The sequence below is a fragment of the Leptosomus discolor genome, chromosome 7, assembly GCF_034619465.1.
Source record: "Leptosomus discolor isolate bLepDis1 chromosome 7, bLepDis1.hap2, whole genome shotgun sequence".
In the NCBI taxonomy this organism is placed as follows: Eukaryota; Metazoa; Chordata; class Aves; order Leptosomiformes; family Leptosomidae; genus Leptosomus; species Leptosomus discolor.
The window spans coordinates 51,579,988-51,599,520 of NC_141397.1; the positions used below are offsets into that span (position 1 = coordinate 51,579,988).

Here is a 19,533-nt window from a genome sequence, read left to right on the forward strand (position 1 = left end):
ATTTCTATTCAGAGGACTTTGCTGTCAACACTGTATTTCTCTGTACGGTGGCATTAATCATGGTGTGGTGTGTGTGTTCCCCTGGTCTGATTTTACCATCAACAGTTAGTCTGTGGCTGCTTCTAAACTACTCTGTAAGTAGTTGCTTAGCATCTGAAGTGTGATACCAAGGTGCAAGTGCTATGTGTGTGGAGAGAGAGCAGACCAATTAGGTGAGCAAGTATATTATCTTGTGTGGTATACCTGCATTTTAATTTGCCTTTACATCATGCTTAGCTTGTAGTCCATCCTCTGATTAATGTCTATTGGCCTTTTTGTTGTCTGACACCTGATAGGCTCTGGCATAGAGGAAGAGACGTTCCTGTAATTCATCAGGTGCATATTCTTATTTTGCACTTCTGTATCTCACACCATTGCCAGTTTTTCACATTCATTAGTACTTTTTTTCAAGTTATCTTTAAGGTGTTTTGAAGTTACCTTGCTCTGAAGTCCCTCATACCATTATAAGAAACGTAGTGACCGATACACTCCTATTTCCTTCTGTCACTGAGGATGCTAAATGCAGTTGCTGTCAGGAGTGGTCCATAAGTAATGGTCCATAAGCAACACCATTGCTGATTTTGTTTCAGTCTGATAATTGGGATCAAAAGGGTTAGAGGTGACTATCTTACTGGCCTTTTAATCTGAATCTGGGCAGCAGAGGTTGAAACCCACGTCTGGTGTCACTTAAAGCTATGGCATGAGTGCTTGGTAATTTTGATACGGTTTGTGTTTTACACACATGTAGAACTGCGATACCACTGTGGGATGCACAGATAACTTGCAGCTAGTCTTTACTAGTGTCTGTATTGGGTTTGTATTTAACAGGAGAGTTAGGATGATCAGTTGCTTTTACTTTAGCCGGTTACAAACTAGCTTTATCCAGCTTTGGCACTTGCAATTACTGATCTGTACATATCTTTGTAACTGCTTTTCAGTTTTCCTAATGTCCTTGAAGTTTAAAAAGAAATGCAATTGAAAAGGACAAAGGGGAGTTAATCACAGTACCATTTGCCTGTTGGTTCATGTTCAATGTTCTCTGTCCCTCCGAGGCTGCATTGTTCTCCACTTGGCAGTGGAGCATGGTAGTGCTTTATTTACTCTTCTGATAATACAGCTGCTCTCATGAAATTACACTGCGGTAAATGGAAGAAAATGTGAATGTAGTCATACTTGAGTATGTGTGCTCAAATGCTCTGATTTAGATATTGATAGTTTGTGGTTAGTCTTGCATGTCAACTTTACACTATTGAACTGTAGTGGATGTCAGTTGAAAGGACATGTCATCTGTAGTGAAGTCAAAGCTGTGCATTAAGGGGCTATTCTGCATAGAACATGTGCAAGTAGGAGAGCTGTGTCTTTCCAAGATTTGAAGACAAGGCTTTCACAGTAATAACATTGAAATTGTGATGGTGAGAATCTGTTATTCCCATTTTATGAGTCCAAATAAATGAAGGTATTCAGAAGTCCTAGTCTGAATAGCAGTTAATTTTGTGTTCTTGTTCCTGTTCTTCTGAAAGTATATTCAAGAGGTGAACCTAAGACTGAGGCTTTAAACTTCCCTCAATTAAAATTTAACTTGGGAAAATACTTTATTAATGGACTTTTATTCTTTTGAATATTTTTTCATAGGCGGGACATGGTAATTCCAGAGTTAACAGTTATTAATTATTAATTATCCGTAGCACCTTTGACTTCTCTGATTTGTTGTTTGTTGGCGTCTAATTCACAATGTCTACTGATTCCAGCTTCCTCACTTTCAGGAACGCAGTCTAAAAATGCAAGCTAGAACATGATGAGTTAGTGAAAGGCTAAAGGCAGGATGTGGCTTGGATGGCAGTTAGATAGGGCTTGAAGAATAGCTGACTTCAAGAGTGTTGACCATTGCTACCTCTTACGTTGTCAGAGTAAACAGGCCAAGCAGATGCTTGTCTGTGGCCACAGTGTGCTTGGCACTATGGTCAGCAGCATGTAGTGGTTTAGTCCCGTCTAAGTTGTTTCCCTGGTGTGTGTCTGCAGCTTGTAGCCTAGTAGTGACCAATTATCTTTCTAGGGGTGAGTTTAGCTGTCATCTTTCTGTTTGGTTGCTGGGATTCTTGGAGTCCTGTAGTACCTTAACCTGGAAGAAAGTCTTTCGCTGGTCGCTTAAGGGGAGTGCTGTGATGGACACCAGAAAGTTCAGCTTGCTTTTGTCATATGCTGGGCTAGGTAACTGGTGACATTATTCTCATTTAAAAAGGCTGAGAAGTCAGGTCTTGTTTTCTTCCATCATCTCCTGTATTCCTCCTGCACTGCAGCTGTGGCTGTGCAGGAGGCTGTATCTAGCAAACTGAACTGTGTTTAGGAGGGGGGGTGGAGGAGAGGAGGAACAGCAGAGGAGAAACACATTCCTGAGAGTCCTTGTTATGGAGCATGAAGGGTAGGGGAGACTGCTCACTTATAAGTGTCCTCCACCCTTAAGCAGCTGTTCTGGTTTTGTCTGTTGGCATGCAGTGTTTGAACATCTCTGCAAGCCACAGATGTTTGACTTTGATTCACATACTGAGGCAGATTTGAGCCTTGTTCCTGATGCCAGAGCCTTCTGGCTAAGATTACCCTCATGCAAACCCTGCTCCCAGCTCCCACTTTACTAAGGAGCAACATTTTTGGTACATGTCAGTTCTGGTTCTTGGTCCTCAGTGTTTATAGCTGGAGATTGAGTCTTGGCTGTGGACATGAGATTTACTTGGAATTACGACAATTTTCTGTGAACTTTAAGTGGTTCCTGACACAGATCTTTTGGAGAGAGAAATGCACCTTTGTGTTCTGTGGCTTCAGAAAGTATTAAATTAAGAAAAACAAGGATAACATTAACGTAGCACAGCTTAGATCAGCTGTTCTTAATGTGTTCCCTAACCCAGTAAGAAAACAATTGTTGTGACTAGATGGTGTTAATACATTACTGGATGTGTGTGTGTCTATTCCAATAGTCTGAGGGCATCTTCTCTGTTGTTGTTATGCTTGTAATCCAGTGCTGGTCTAATGCTGTGAATATGTTTGAGAATAACTTTTCCACTAGTTTTTATATGATGGACATGGTGAACGTAGCCAGTTCTGTGCAAAGAATCAAGGAGTTGAGATGGGGTTTGCCTGGAACCTAGTAACTGTTTGATTGGTATCTAGCTGTAGAGCCCAGATGTGCCTTCCCTCCATCATGTGGCAGTGGTGGGAAATAGCCTGGAGAACCAGCCTGGTGCTTCAGGGGCCTGTGGTCATTCTAACGCAGTTTGCAATGAATCCGGTGGTGGAGAGGCTGTATGTCTCCCTTCTCCCATGATACCTCTTTCTGCTTTGCTTTATACTTCTTTCTTGATCTGCCCCTCATGTTTTCAGTCTTTTGATGTTCTGTTGTTACTTCTCTTTCAGTTGAGCTTGTTCTATCTTAAAATTTTCCCTTTGGAATAGAGCTTTAATTACTGAGCAGATGTGTTGTCTTCATTCCGCCTGCTCTAACTGCCTTTATCTCTCTTCTTCATCTTGAATCTTAGACTTTTTAGCTCATTAAGTCATGTGGAGCTAGAACTCTTTGCTAGTTAAAGACACTAAAAAAAAAATATTCTTATCAGATCTTGCTGCAGTTCTGTAAACAAGCTACTTAATCATGCTTTTATGTTAATGCCAAAGAAACAAATAAAAACTGGTTGCACTGTGATTATAAACAAATGAATACAAAATTGCAGTCTAAATATCAAGATAATTTTCCTTCCTTTGTTTTATTTTTTTTCCCATAACACTCTCTGAAACAAGGTTTCACTCTAGAGACTTAAATGAAAGTTAATAATTTATGGAAGAAAATGAAGAAAGTAAAAGAAATTGATGTTGCCTAAAATCCTTCATGGTCCGAATCTAGAGAAAAGGCAGAAGCCAAAATGTAACTGTGAAGGAATGTGCTTAGATACAAAACCTAGGATGTAACTGTGGGAATGCCTTTAGATACAAAAACTGGAATGCAGCTATGTGTTAGTGAAATCTGCAAAAAGCTGGGAATGTCATGCTCAATGTTTGAGAACTCAGGCAGTTGGCAGTGCTTTTCAGAACTATTCTTTTAAAAACTGCTTTTCCTGAGTTTGGGGCCTGATCCAGGTTTTTTTGTTGCCTTTTTTTTTTTTGTTCTTGGATTGAACTCATGTGAACTAGAACGGAATTAGCAAGAGACAGTAAAGCTGTGGTTCTGTGTTCTCTCTCCTCAGTTGCAAAGCTGGCTTAAATTCCTGATCCAACTCGTATTTCCCTGTCTGTCTCAGTTTTTCCAGGAAGAGTTTTTTTTGTGGGATTGAAATGTATCAGATCCAATTTTCCAAAATCCATTACAGAAGACTTCCTGTTACTTTGTTTTTTCCAAGGCAGACTACTACTGGTGAACAGTTTGGCTCTGTGAACACTTATGCTGGAATGACTGAAAGAGTGAGGCACCCCGTGATGGGAGCAAGGGCATCTGTTGCCAGAAATTAGTACAGTCAAGCTCTCGAGGCAACAGCCTGATGAAACAGTGATGTTCGTGAATTCACTGAACAAAGTGTCATCCTTTCTCAGCCTTCTCCTATTTTTTCGGGTAGCAATAAGCAAGGAAGGAGGTGTCAAAGGAAACATCAGCTCTCAAGCAAAAAGAGAGTTTTGCTTTAAAATGCTTCATGAAAGCAACTTCTACTGGCAAATAAAATTTGACTGGCCTGAAAGTTGCAACCAGTCTAGACTAGAGGCAAATGATATAAGCAAGTGTGCCATCTGAACTTACTGCTAAGTCAGTTGACTCACAGCAAATGCTATATTCTTCATAATCTCATTGCAAGGTTATTCATTAAATAGATGTATATTTGCAGGTTTGAGCCAGGAGAGTCACCAAAATAATTACTTAGGAGATTTCATTCAGATTTTTAGTTTCTTTCCTTTGTTATTACCTTCAAACGTATAGACTATTGGCTATGCAAGAATAAAGGAAACCTATTTCAATGTGACAAACATTAGAAGTAATAAAATTTCATCTCAAGTCTTTGTTACTAAGCTATGTGTTTTATCAGTGATGTAATTTTTCTTCTTTTTAGTGTCAAATTTTTTGCAAGCCTTGTGGTTCTTTAAAAGCTATGCTGTTTTATGGTTGAAATTTCAGTGAAATTCTGATGGCAATAAATGGGTTAAAGTGTCCCTGCCCCTTCCACCCAGTCCCAGAGTATTTTTGTGTAACATTTTACAGGAAAACAATTTTTTTTTAACCATGCAGGGCAGCTTTAGAAGAAGTAGAAGGAGATGTGACAGAACTGGAACTGAAACTTGACAAGGTAAGCTTTTTAATTCAACAATGTCTTCTGAAAAATATGTCTTTAGGTTTTGTTTTAAAGTTCACAGCTGGGAAGTGGCAGCAGCCAACCAAGAGTTCTGCTCTCACAGAAGGAATGAGTCTGGGTCGAGTGCACAGCCGGGCCTCAGAGACCCAAGCTTGGGCAACAGCAGGCAGAGCCGGTGTGAGGGTGGTTTCTCCCCTGGCTGAGGGTTTGTGTAACGCCCTCCTGACTCCATGGCCCCCTCGCACTCATGTGACTCAGCCCCACCGCGGGGGCCGCATGCAAACTAGAGCAGCTTTCATGTGAGTTAAAAGCCAGGGGCTGGCCATCCCTGCACTGAGAGCTTATGTTTTATGGCAACAGCACACTGTGAGGACATCTGGATACTCTTTGTATTAGAGATTTAAAGTCGATGCTTTCTGTCTTTGGTAGTCTGCAGCATGGCCACAGCAGGATAGGTCTATATATATCCTTCACTTTCGTCTGGGGGACTTAGGTGTAATTAATCCTGCTTTTTGTCATGCTTTATGTGTGTATATAAAAGGCTATATGCAGCGTTTTTTCAGTGCCTTACAATCCATTTATTGGTTTCCTAACCAGTAGTATTTGGAGGCTTTTGTTCTTTCTTTGTTAGTATTTTGAGGGTGGCTTATTTTTGCTTTACATCTGTAGAAAGTCTCCTTTCCTTAGCAGTTTTTTACTAAATGTTTAAAATTATTTTTTCCTGTGGTTTTAATGTAGGCAGATGTAATTTTTTCCCCTCTTAGCTACTTTTTGAATATGAACTTTTCCTGCAACTGTAGGTTGGCTGCAGAAAGAGACAAAGTCAATGTCAAGTCTGAAGACTTTTTGTTACTACTTGTAATAATATTTCCAGCTTTTGTCGTTAATATAACCATTTTTTCTTCCAAAAGAAATTTAAGAGACCAAATTTTGATTTGGTGTGGATTTCAGTGAAACTGATGGGTATAAGACACTGTAGGGGTGATGAGTCTGTTTTGGTAGGTTAAGGCATGTAAGTATTTAAAGGATCTGAAAAATCTGTCTTGGATGTTTTTGTTTTCCACCAGTCTTAAAGGGGTCATCTTTAGGGAAAATAATTCTCAAATTCCTTGAGGGGCATTATTCAGGGCCTTGCCCCAGATCCCTTGCAGGAGGCCAGTGCCAAATATACTGTTCTGTTGTGTAAAAACTGTAATTGTAGTATTACTCTTTGCCCTGAGACAGTGTTCTAGTACTCTTTAAAACAAAACCAACCAAACCCATTTGCTCCCCTGACAAGAAAGCAAGTACACAAGGTAAATATTTAAGTAGTTTAATTGTAATGTGAAGTATAAGTGATCTATCTAGTATAATGCTTAAGTTGAAAGCCAGGCTTCTTGTGTGAGCTGAAGTAACTATTGCCTAGGGATAGTGATTTGTTTAGGCTTGGTTGCTCAGTTATTCATACTAAACTTAGTTTTATTGTCCCACAGTTGTGACTTTGGGCTACATCATCTGCATTTTCTTCCCTTCTGGAAGAAAGGATGCTGGGTTCAGTATTATGAACCATAAGCAAAAGTGAAGGGGAAAAAAAGGGTCATGTTGGTAGTGATTTTTTTCTGTCCATTGTTCAAACAACTTGTCTGTTCATCAGAATGTGGGAGATGATGCTCAGATTTCTTCTTTTCTTAAGAGGATCTGAGTCAACATAAGAAGTACTGGCTAAATAAGGCAGAAAGGTCACTTGGGTGGTTTCCTTGCCCCAACATAGAATCAAGTACTTCTGTGTTGTTCTTCCTGAAAATTTGTCTGACATCCTTGAAAAATCCTTCAGAGACCAAGGTTCCATCTTCTGATTTTATTCTGTTTGGTTTAGGGTGGGGGAACTCAGAATATGCCTTCTCTCAAGAGAGCATCTGAGTGATTGCAATCATTCTGTCTTTCATTAATGGCCCAGTGCATAAATAGTTCAAAAAGTGGGAAAACATCCATCACAAGATACTGATGGCCTTCGTATCAAACTCTGCAGTACCATGATAGCTAAGGTGCTGGCATAAGCAGTGAGTGGTAGGGATGGAAACCCATCAGAGAAAGACTAGTCTGTTGTAGGAGTGAAAACGTGATTGATTTCACCTTCTGAGGTGTAACCATCTCTCTTCAGTTGTGCTTTGTGCAGGTAGCCCCTTGCTTTCCTGTGCCTGTGTACTGAGCGTCTGAAGATGAAACAACTCGTGTGGGTTTCTTTTGGGGTTTTTTGGCTCGAAAACCACAAAACACTTAAATTACTTGGGTTCTAACCAGTTATGTTTTAGTTGCTGTGCTGTTTGCCCTCATACAGCCCTCTCTTGAAATATGTGAAAATCTCAGTTAACAATAAAACAAATTAAAAAAAAAAAAAAATTATAGAGAGTAGTAACCTTCTCAATGGCATATCAATTGATGTAGAGTAGTCTTTTTATAGCTATCACTACAATAAAAAGCTTTTTATAAAATGTGAGGCTCTGTAAATTTAGAATTTAGCTTCTGAAATCTTTGTTTCTTAGACTTGACTAAGCTCAGTGTATTTCATGTTTATATAGTGGTATAAAAAACAAGACCAAAAAAAAAAAAAACCCAAACAAAAAACTTCCACCTTGTCATTTTTTCCTCTGTTTAGCTGGTGAAGCTTTGTATTGCGATGATTGACACTGGGAAAGCATTCTGTACAGCCAACAAGCAGTTCATGAATGGAATTCGAGACCTTGCACAATATTCCTGTAAAGATGCATTGGTTGAGGTAAGTTCTTTAAGAGGTGAAAACGGAAGGAGAAAAGCATGACTTAGAAAGGGTAAAATGTAACAGTTGGTAAGAGAAGTAGTTGACATTTTTACTATTATTTGCCTTTTTGCTTCTTTTTCTTTAAGATGTCTTAAGAGTGAGCTTTTTTGACTGTGGTGCACTGCAAGTGTCTGTGCTGTTTAGTTTCAGCTTTTACCTGCAATGGCAAGGATTTTCCAAATTCCAGAAAATATGTATTAGGTCAGGAATAGTTGTCTTGGGAGGAGCAGAAAAAGTCAGGTTGAAGCTGTGAAGAGCTGCCCTGTTTACTTTGCTAAATAAAGGGGTTCTAGTCATAAGATTCTAAGAGCCAGTTCTCTGCAATTGATCTCTTGGGTCCTGGAACTCGCACTCTCTAATACATAGAAATTTAAGTTTTCAAAGATACAGAGCCCACTTTGATGGTGTAACCTCAGGCTGATGTCTTGTTAGGCTAATCTGGAACACCTAATATTTCCTGCCTATGTTACTTTGAAGTGAGGTATGAAAATGTGTAATATGCAATACATAATTACATGCACATCTCTGTATATCATCTATGATTAATGTGTTTTATGCAATAGAACATCAATTGCACGTATGCATCTTGACACACTAGTTGAAATAAGTTGTGCCTCTGAACTTCAGTGTAGTCTGTGTGCAACTGAAACAGCTGTTGTCCGGAAATTTACCTGCTAGAAATGTAGTGCCATGGCAAACTAGTAAAACTGACCTTACTTGATTCCAAGTAGGTTTTTCTTACACCTGTTGTGCAAGCAGTAAGCAGTTACCCAAATATACTGGGGATTGTTGTTTTTTAACTGTTTGAGATACTGATTCTACAAATAGATGTTGCTAAGCACATCAGCTGTGAGGCAGTAGTTCCTACAGTAAACGTGTGTGTACTGAGGATTACAACATGTTATCCAGGTTTTTGGAGTTGGAGTATTAAATGTTAATAAACATTAAGTAGTGTAATATTAAATATTGTAAATTAATGTGTTAAATTATGAACTTCCCATAGTTTAGTGAACCTAATTTGAGTTTTTCCTGATTTGCTTCGGTTTGGTCCCTTATATATAGGTAGGTAACAGTAACATTTTTGTTGCTTGTAGTTTTAATGGATTTACTTGATGTTGCCCTTATGTTCTTCTTCTAGAATAATGGTTTTAGTTTAATAATCCTGCTAAGGAAAATCAATTCCCAAGTTCTTTACTGCAAGGCTGTAAACCTCTGAAATGTTGCTTTTGTGCTGTGTATTTGGTAGGGCTTAACTTAAAGCACTTTGTTTTTCTCTTTACAGAGCAGCTTGACAAAGTTCTCTGACACCTTACAGGAAATGATCAATTATCACAATGTAAGTATTTCTAGCTAAAACCTGACGCTGACAGCTTACTTCCAGTTATGATTGATAACAGAATAATGCTAAAGCTTTTGTTGTTGGTAGTATATGCAAAGTCATGGTTTAAGTGGTATTAAATACCTCTCATTTTATGCTTATAAATATACTTTGTTTAGGAAGTATTTATAAATATCCCCTTTTTTGCAGATTTTTGTCTTGCTTTATTTTGTGTTTGGAATTTGTAAGCTTTGCTAAAACTCAGTGCTGGAAAACACAGTAAATACTGGATTGTTTCATCTTTTTTAGTCTAACTGATGGGCAACAGTGACAAACTATGAGCATATTTCTTTGCTGGACTGAAACAATGATTACCTTTTCCATAACTTCTACTTTTTTTTCCCCATCCTTTATAATGCACAAAGTAAAGCATCTCTGATTTGTGTGTAGTTTTCTTTGAAGTATGACAGATTTAGACACATGTAGAGAAAGGAGAAAATGCTAGGATTTAAAATAATAGTGATTTTTTTTTTTTAGCATGTCAGACTTCATCAGAAAGCTCAGTTTTGCCTGCATTGAAAACGGATTTATTTTTTTCCTCCAAAGAGTTTAGTTTTGTATCTTGAAAGCCGAAGGGATGTGTTCATTCTTCTTTCTTTCTCTTCCCTTGGCCTCTACTGCTTTTCTTTTGTTTTCAGAAAATTGCTGGAAAAGGAAAGAAAAATTGCCAAAAGGTGCAAACATAAAAAGTAATGTTCTGATGTAGAGCTTTGCCAGACATATTGTGGTCCTACATTGCTTTTTTGTGAATCTGTTTAGTTCAGCAGGACTTACTAGTTCAGAGCGTCAGCTCTGCTGTAAACCAAGTTGGTAGGAGAGCTGTCATGAGGGAGAAGAAGCTAGAGAAAAAAAGGCAGGCAGGTGCCCTCCAGAGGAAGGAGGGAAGGGGTAGGAGATGGTCCCACTGAGATCTGGATGACTGTCAGTTTTCTCATGTGAGGCTTTGCTACAAACATGGCTAGGAACCAGACTAGTGCAGCCTCTTCACTGATTCAGCAGTGGGGGAGTAGCTTTGACAGCTTATGGCAAATAGCAGCTTTCTTAGACTTGGTTTGGAGTGTGTGAAAGGTAATGTGTTGGCAAGGCTGTAGATCTAGTCAGATCACGCTCTGGGCACTTTTCTTCTGTTCTTTTAGGGGAAAAAATGTGTGTGTATTTCTCTGTCTAGCACTTTTTTCCTCTTCATTCCTGTAAGCAGAATTGTAAGGCTCATATTTCTGAGAGTCCACTAATCAGTTGAGTTCCCATCTGGTTATATTCTTTCTGTATTGATCTTGATTGGTGCACTCCTCAGGCACTGGCAAGCTTAAATGTCAGCAGTGGGAGTAGTCCCAGCATGACTTCCAGCTTGTCAAGAAGTTCTTTCTTCTAGTTGTCTGTGTTTCTGGTTTCCCAAAGTGGGAATACAAACAGGATCTTCAGTGTGTTGCTGTTAGATACAGGACAATTTAGGTCGGAAGGGACCTCGGGAGATGTCAGGTTCAACTGCCTGCCCAAACCGGAGTCAGCTCTGAGGTTGGAGCAGGTTGCTTAGGGTTTTATCCCATTTGGTCTTGAAAACCTCCAAAAATGGAGACTGGATGGAACATATAGTACCACTGTTAATGGGTGACTTAAACTCAGTCATGTTTTACATTCTTCAGTGTTTCTAGAAAAGAGAAATGGTCTAATAAGGGGTTTGCTATCAGTACTTGGCATCTCATGGCTTTTCGTTCCCAGATTTTGTGAATAGGGAAACTAAGACTGAAAACGTTTAAAGAAAACATTGTTTGGCCTGAGACTTTAAGTTCTTGACTTGCTCTTTCAATAAAATTGTGTAACACTTAAGATCTTTACTTTTTGGAAGAGGTCATAAGAGAAAATACAAGTTGTCTAACATTCAGGTATGCTTTGGCCTTGGAAATTTAATAAATTTCTCAAGCTTTACAATTTGAATGAGTAGATTATATGCCCTCCCCCCTGCCCTGCCTCCTGAAATCATAAGAAACTTAAGAAGCGTGGATTAGAACACTTACTCTTTGAAAAAGAAGCAGCCATTCTTCTTAGCACTTAGCACTTAGTTCAACAGTGAGTGGTTTTTTACAAACTTTACATGAATAATTAGTACTATCCCCATTACATAATAGTTTATATGTTACATTTTCAGCATTAATTTCAGTTTGTATGTTTTTTTGCGGGAAGTTCAGGGTGTGTTTTTTCTGTGGTTTGATTCGTCTTTCAGTTGTTGGTTAAATTGCAAAAGTCTATAAGAATAAAAGAAAAGTTATTACTTAACGTTCAAAGTTGTTTCTTCAAGATTGTACAGTGATATTCACTATTTAATAATCCTAAGAAACATGTTCTAGAAAGGGGCATGTCTTATATTGTCAGGACGAGAGAATGCAATGTCAGAAGCTCTTGTCTCTCCCTATAACCACAGTCTTTAAGGAAAGACCAGCAAAAGGTGTTGAGTTTGTGTTATTTTCCTTATTTTATTCCTTATTTTTTATTTATTTCAAAACTACTTTGAAGAGTTTTATATTTTTGTTAGAGACACATTGGTTTAATAATAATTTTCATCTAATTCTACATAACAACATGTATGTCTAAAATGGAAAATTATGAATACTTTATGTTATTGACCTACACATTAATGCTTTTCTTTCAGATCTTGTTTGACCAAACCCAAAGATCAATTAAAGCACAGCTTCAGTCTTTCGTTAAAGAGTAAGTTAATTTACACTTGTAATGGGAAAATTATAGATAAAATAGAATTTTAAAGCATCTGATTTGAGTGGGTTGGTGAAACAGCTTTCCTGAAAATTGCCAGCCATAAATTAAGAAATGCACATGAAACCTTGTCCAAAATCATCCCAATCAGAGAGGCTTTAGATCCAGCTGCAGAAACATTGGAATAGTATCAGTTACTGATCCTAATTACGTGTGATTGTCTAAGCTTAGGGAAAAATGCTTTCCAAAGCGTTTCCCCAGTGAACATGAGATGCATTTATTTAAATTTCAATTTTGTCCTTACCTCAGAAGAGAAAGACAGAGAAGCTTCTGTCATACTTTGTATGATTTCCATTTGATTCAAGCATTTATTGAAGAATACGAAAACCAAGAAAGTGGCTATAACAGTCATGAGCACAGTCTGTCTAGTGTGTCTTTAAACACTACTTTTTCGTGCTTTGGAATTCATTTGTTATCCATCTTTCCTTTTTCTTTAGTGATATTAGGAAATTTAAAGATGCAAAGAAACAGTTTGAAAAAGTTAGTGAAGAAAAAGAGAATGCTCTTGTAAAAAATGCCCAAGTTCAAAGAAATAAGCAACACGAAGTAGAAGAAGCAACCAATATTTTGACCGCAACACGGAAATGTTTTCGACACATAGCTCTAGATTATGTTCTTCAGGTAAGTGCAGCAATAAAAGTTACTTTTCAGAACCATCTATTACATACAGTTAGAGATCTGTCCTTATAGAAGTTCTTACTGTAAGCTTCTCAGAAGCTGTGGAGCTTCAGTGAAAAAGGAATAACTTTGTCTGCAAGTGATTTTCTTTTTTAATGAAATCTGAGCAATATTAATTTACCTGATGTATTCTTAATACTTCAGTACTCAGTGCTGTTGCTGTAATGACACAGTTTAATTTTCAACTTTAACACTAATTTTGAGAAAACAGTATTTGCCTTATGCTTACCCAAGTGTATTGTGTGCGTTGGCTATGCTGTAGTTCTTTGTATATTTGAAGTAGAAACTGTAACCTAGCGTAGGAAATACAAATTACCTAAGTGATTTTGATACAGGATGCTGGTTACTGTTACAATTTCAGCTGTTTGCTTTGGGTTTTATTTAACAAATCCTACTTGTCTGTAAGCCGCGGAGTTTGGCATTGTACCGTAGGGGCAATCAAGAACATAACTACTCTTTTGCTTTTTAGTCCGGATCTCCTATAGGCTGTTGAGAGGTGTTCTTTGTCCTGCTGCTTTGAATCCTGTGAAATAATAATAAATCGTTTGTTGATACGTAACAATTCATCTGTTTCATAGTTACCCACAACTACAGCGAAACAGGATTATTCCAACTTGGAGTATATGAGGGGTTGGGGGCTCCTAAATGAATCTGGGGTTCTCCTGTGATCAAACACCGAACAACCCTTTTAAAATTATGTTGGCTTTATATTGGGCCTTATCATCTGGATTTGTGACAGTCCAGTCAGTTATTTAAAACTTAGTTACCTGTTCTCTAAATTGCATGTATTATCTGTTCAGTGAAATGGAAGTGATCTGATCAGCCCAGGCACGTGCACAGATACGGCGGTCGGTGATCAACACTGAACTCCTGCCGTTTGAATACCAAGGACAAAGTTCATTTTGATGTTTAAAAAGCCATGTGAATTAACTACTGCTTGATTATTCGTGCTAACATCCAATACTAGAGGGAGGAGGAAGCTGGCAGCCAATACTATGGGCCAGTTCCTTGTGTGTGCATTGAACTGCAGATTGTTTGCCTCCTGGAATTCCTGTGTTCCAAGTATGAGCAGTTCATGTCATAAAGATGCATTTAATGTAACAGAGAAAAGTTTCAGCATCACTTAATTAGTGTGGGCAAAAATGAATTCAGCTTTAAGAGTTCTTTCTACTTGGGTGACTCTTTTCTTCTGGCAAAGGGGCTTCGCAGCTGTGGTCTCTTTGTAGCTATATTGGCTTTAAACTTTAGTTCAAAACTTCTGCTTTACTTTTTTTTTTGCTTTGCAACTTGAGGGTTTGTTCTATACAAACGAATCTTAATTATTTTTGCTGCAGGAGGTTTTCCAAAATATTGACTATTTAAGTATAGAAGTACAGTCTGGTTTTGATTATAGCTTCAGTAAGTTTATTTCTTTTGCTGGAATTTTAAACTGACATAGAGGTGTTAAATTGCAAACTCATGCATGTTTCTGCTACGTAGGGCTTTTAAAGTATAATATGTAGTTCTGGATGACAGCCTTAAAGATTAGGGGACAAAGAGGATAGAAGAACTAGGTGAATATGAAAAATCAGTTATTTTTTCTATCTAGTGTGAAATTCTTCCAGTTCCAGGGCAACACCATTGATCAGTGACTTCAGTTAGCTTGAAAGTGCAAGTATATGTGAAAAGTTACTTCTCAAAGCTCTTGTGATCTTGTTTCAGAGGCTGGGACTATATCCCAGTTTTGGGACACTATAGACAACGTCAGCCCAAGGGGAAAAATAAATGTGCCCCCCTTCCTTTGCTCTCCCCTGGCAGGAGATGGCAGTGGTGCCGAGTGCAGCTTCTTTGAAAAGCTGGGTTAGCTCATGCTGTCAGAAACAATAACTGAAACATGTTGAATTCAGTCTCTTGAAAATGGGTACCAATTTTCCATGCTTGAAAGGTATATTATATTCTAGCTAGCACGTGATGTCTTATTTTCTCTTCTAATATAAGCAAGTTGTGACTCACTGTGAAATTCTAGCTTCACAAGCCTTGTCTGATTGTATCACTTTAATACCGTTATAAAACTAGCATGCATCTTCTAAAAGAAGTGCTTTATGAACTCTGATACTGAGTCGTGTTCTTCCAATGTTTTAAGCTTTGATATGATTATTTGGAAGTAACTTGAAGTTTACTTCTGTGGGGAAAATTTCCAAGTAGAATAAAATTAATTGCTGCTTTTTTTTTTTCTAGATCAACGTTCTTCAGTCTAAAAGGAGAGCAGAAATCTTAAAATCGGTAGGATATACTGTATTTTCTGTATATAAAATATTTAAATACATCTGAAATTAAAAATAGGACTGCAAAGCAGTATATTAAAAATATAGTCCTTTTACCCATCAAAACATTATCAGTGTGTTTGGCACTTTGGTGACAGTTTGGCCTTTACTATAACTGGGCATAGATGCTTCACTGTTTTTGGCAATCCATTTGGTTCAGATTTGAACACTTAAAAAGTTTTCACTCCTTCTTTTATGTGTTTCATATGGGTTTCATGGTTAAAATTGAACTTTGTCTGCCAAGAATTCTGCTGTTTAGGTCTACTATATTTATAAACAATAAGTACTTACAATCTATTCTAAGATGGATTCAACTCTTTCTACAAAAATGATATTTTTTATGTAAATAGCATATTGTAATAACAAATATACAATATGCTTTAGTATGGTATCTGCTAAATTAATATACAGCTATGTCTGCATGCTAGTTTTCTTCTTTTTGTATTCTGTTTTCTGCTTCACATTATCTCTGTAAAAAGTTTGTTGAGGTACAGAGTGCCAAATTAAATGGTGCTCTTCCTTCAAAGGTCTAAAGTTGTGCTCCCATAAATTCCTTAATTACTTTAAATAGCAAAAACTTCAGTTGGATTACAGCTTTATAGCTGCTTGCCACTCTGCTCTGCATCTTCCTGACTTGTTTTCTTTACACAGGACAGTCTTCTCTGCTATGTTCATAAAGGTTATGGGTTTGGATCATTACTAAATATATTCTGTAGCTGCTGTCTCATTTACATGTCCTAGCTAAATGGGAGATAACAAAAATTTCAGGTGACATGAATTAGAAATGATTTTCTGCCCTTAAACAGGTTTGTTTTGTTTTGTTAATGGGGTTAATCCTATTAACTAATTTCTGAGACTTCTCACTCAATGTTTTTCTGCCTTTACCTTTCGTGTTTATTTACAACATTGGAAGCTCTGTGAGATATTGATGTAAATCTGCCAGGACACAAGGGGGCAGGAATTAACCCTGGAATTGTATTTTAAGTTTGTTCATGTGGATTAGTTAAGTGATATATTTATGTGATATCTGATAAATATACTTTTAAAAAATACTTTTTTTTTTCCCTTCTAGATGTTATCATTTATGTATGCCCATCTGGCTTTTTTCCATCAAGGCTATGATCTTTTTAGTGAACTTGAGCCCTACATGAAAGATCTTGGTGCACAGGTAACAAATTACTTTAAAAATTCATAACTATATGCTGGAATGGATGAAAACTTGATATATGCATATATATCAGGTACATCATAGATTTATTCAACAAAAAGGGAACCGTAGTGTGGTAAAGACAAAGCATAAAAATATATTGTAAGTGGTTTGAGTGAAAATAGTTAGAAACTGAAAGTTGTCCGTTTACTAAAATTAGTACTGCCTTTAGGATTTACGTGCTTAAACATAGCCATGTAGTGCCGTTCGAGGTACTTTATGATACTCGGGACACTGGATTATTTTGTTTCAAAAATTTTTGTATATGACCAGTGTGATAGATAGATAGATATAACAACTAGATTAAGTCTTTATCCTTCTACTTGTATACATTATTTGCTGTATGAATTATACACTGTGCCTAAAAGAACATTGATGTTAATGGCTTAGACCATAAACCAGAAGTCTGATTTTCAGTTGGTGCAAAACTGAGTTCATATATTGAATCCTTCTTGCCTAGTTCCGTTGTTTGTTTAAGAACATACAATTGCAACTTCTGGGTTTTCGGTGAGGGGACTCATGAAAAGGTTAAATGGACCACAGCCAACTGCACACAGGCGACACTGAAAATGGTTATGCAAAATAAATTAAAACATACAATATTCAACTGAAGGTATGTCTGTGGTGCAGGAAGAAAACACAGCAGTGTCTTGACTTGTTTTCAGTGAAAGCTGAATGGGCCTGGAAATAGTTTACAACGACACTTTTTTCTTTTTCTTTTGCCTCTATCCAAGGACTTGCAACAACCGCACCGATGCAAAACCCTCTATTGCCACTTCCCAACCTGATCCACAAAACAAAGACAACCCAAATTCTATTTATTTGCATTCATCTGAGTAGATGTGTCATTGAATGTCTAAGAAATGACATTGTTTCGAGCTGGTTATTCCTGCCACAGCACTGCTGTCATTTGTGCCTCTCAACTTGCTTTTGTGTCTATGCAGTGAAGCAGGTTGGGAACTGTAGAAAATAACTCCAACAATCAAATGTCTAAATAGTTATTTTTCTGCTAGACTAGTCCCCAGTCAGGTTACTGTGAGCCTTAATTACTTGCATAAACACACGTCGGGGAGGCATGTGTGTGTGGCAAGCAAGCGATGGAGCTGAGAGGCTGCTTGAGCTGGCCCTGCTGTCAAGATGGGAAGTGACTGTACAGCTACAGCCCTCTGTGCTTGATGTAATAGCGGCACTCAAAAGGTTCAGGTGCACATGACTGTCCTTAGTTGTGCCTCTAATTCTTTCACAACCTTCCATTTTGAGTTATAATTGTTGAACTGTGGTGTTTTGGTAGTATAGAGTGTGTGTCCCGTACCTCTGCGGAAGGGTATGGGGAAAGAAGACAAAAACTGTGGAGTTGGTAGGGGTTATGCTACCAGCTGGGCTTTCATGTTTCCGTTTCATTGAGATTGTTTGAGCAAGGAACACAAGGTTGTATTTGAATGGCTGGTCATCCTTTTGCTTGATCTGGTAAGGAGCATTGTGTAACATTCATTTTGGTGCTGGTATCATAGCAACTGAAGGAGTTAAATTTAGAAAATCCGAAGCTGAGAATGTTTAAAATGTATTGCAATTAGAGCAAAGATAGACTGAAGACCCTGAAGTTGTACAACTTGCTGAATTATTCTTTTGTGGCCAACCTTGGCATTTAAGCAACGAGTATTTCTTCATGACAGAAGCAGACTCGTAAATAGCTTATGGAAGTATAACAGTTAATAGCTTTGCAGCTTGCATTGGTTGAAGCTTCTGCCTTTAACGGGTCAGAGAGAAGGTATGTTGTGACATAACAAAACAGAGATTTACTAGATTTTTTTTTTTTTTTTTTCCTGAAAATACTGTCAGATTCTTTCTGTTGGTGAGTTTTCATTCCCAGGTAAATTTTGTGAATGATCTTAACTACAAGGTTTATCAACACCTGAAGTATTAAAATGTAAGTGATCTTAAATAGTATAGTTATACTCTTGTTTATTTTGTTTTGCATCTTCAGAGTAACCGTTTTACGTGACAGAATAGGATTGAGGAATTTTGCTTTCTGGATATTTTAGGTCAGGGTAGGATTACTTGTGAATCAGATCATTGTAGGGGAATCTTTAATGGCACACCAGTGTAATATAAGCTTTTGCATGGAAGTTATGGCATTTGGCACTTGTCATGTGAAATGTGGTATTAGTTTAAAAAGAAAACCTACTTGAATTTTTGTTCCGAGATGACTATTCAAAAAGCTAAACATTTTAGTCTGACTTACTTCTCAACAGAATGACGCTTCTAGCATTGTATGTTTATAAAAATACCTAAATTTTTTAAGACCACCCAGTAGTGGTATAATGGCTGGGATTTTGATAGTTTGGTTGTTTGATTGGCTACAGCTCTTGATAGTTGTATGCTGTTGGTCTCTTTTGTTTAAGTTGATGTGCTGCTCACTGGAGCGAAAAGAAATTCTGGTCTGAGCTTGGAAACTGGAATGATGCAGGGCTGTCTTGATAGTAAAAAAATAAATGATGAAATGACCTGCTGTGAAGAACTTTGTTTTGGCACTTATGCTGTGGTAAATGTATCCTCAAACACTTGTATTTAGAATAAATTACAGGTAATTGTCCTAACATAAAGTGGCTACCTTCTGTTTCATCTAACAGGGCAGAAGGAAGACTTTCTTGGGGGCCATGTGTCGATTCCTGAATCTGAGGTTATAACAAGAAATTTGATTCCCTTAAAGTCCTGAACCACTCTTGGAGCAGTTCTCGTCTTTATCACAAAAGAATGGGTTTCCTGGGGTTCTTGTGCAAAACAGTCTTTGAGCACAATGGCAGCCCAGTCTCTGTTTTAGAGGCTCTTCCATCATTTTTAAGTCATCTGGCTACATAAACACAATGTCTGGACACTTCAGTCTTTAACATGTTCATGCTCACAAATACCAGTAAAGTGTGAAAGTGCTCGTATAGCCATTTGAGACAGAGAAGAAACCAGAGAGAGAAGAGTTAAGTGACAGAGTATGGAATTGGATCCAGATGTCCCAACTGTCCGATAGCTCCTTAATTGTTGGAGAC

General features: G+C 37.7%; 1 protein-coding gene across 1 annotated transcript in view; it reads left to right on the forward strand.

Moving 5' to 3' along the window:
• ACAP2 (ArfGAP with coiled-coil, ankyrin repeat and PH domains 2) overlaps window positions 1-19,533 on the forward strand; it is a 63,603-nt gene that overhangs the window by 14,140 nt on the left and 29,930 nt on the right. Inside the window, exons 2-8 of the mRNA XM_086468592.1 lie at window positions 5,297-5,354; window positions 7,996-8,115; window positions 9,440-9,493; window positions 12,183-12,241; window positions 12,742-12,925; window positions 15,200-15,244; window positions 16,358-16,453. Coding sequence (XP_086324718.1) covers window positions 5,297-5,354; window positions 7,996-8,115; window positions 9,440-9,493; window positions 12,183-12,241; window positions 12,742-12,925; window positions 15,200-15,244; window positions 16,358-16,453 — 616 coding nt within the window. The remainder of the gene's footprint in view (window positions 1-5,296; window positions 5,355-7,995; window positions 8,116-9,439; window positions 9,494-12,182; window positions 12,242-12,741; window positions 12,926-15,199; window positions 15,245-16,357; window positions 16,454-19,533) is intronic.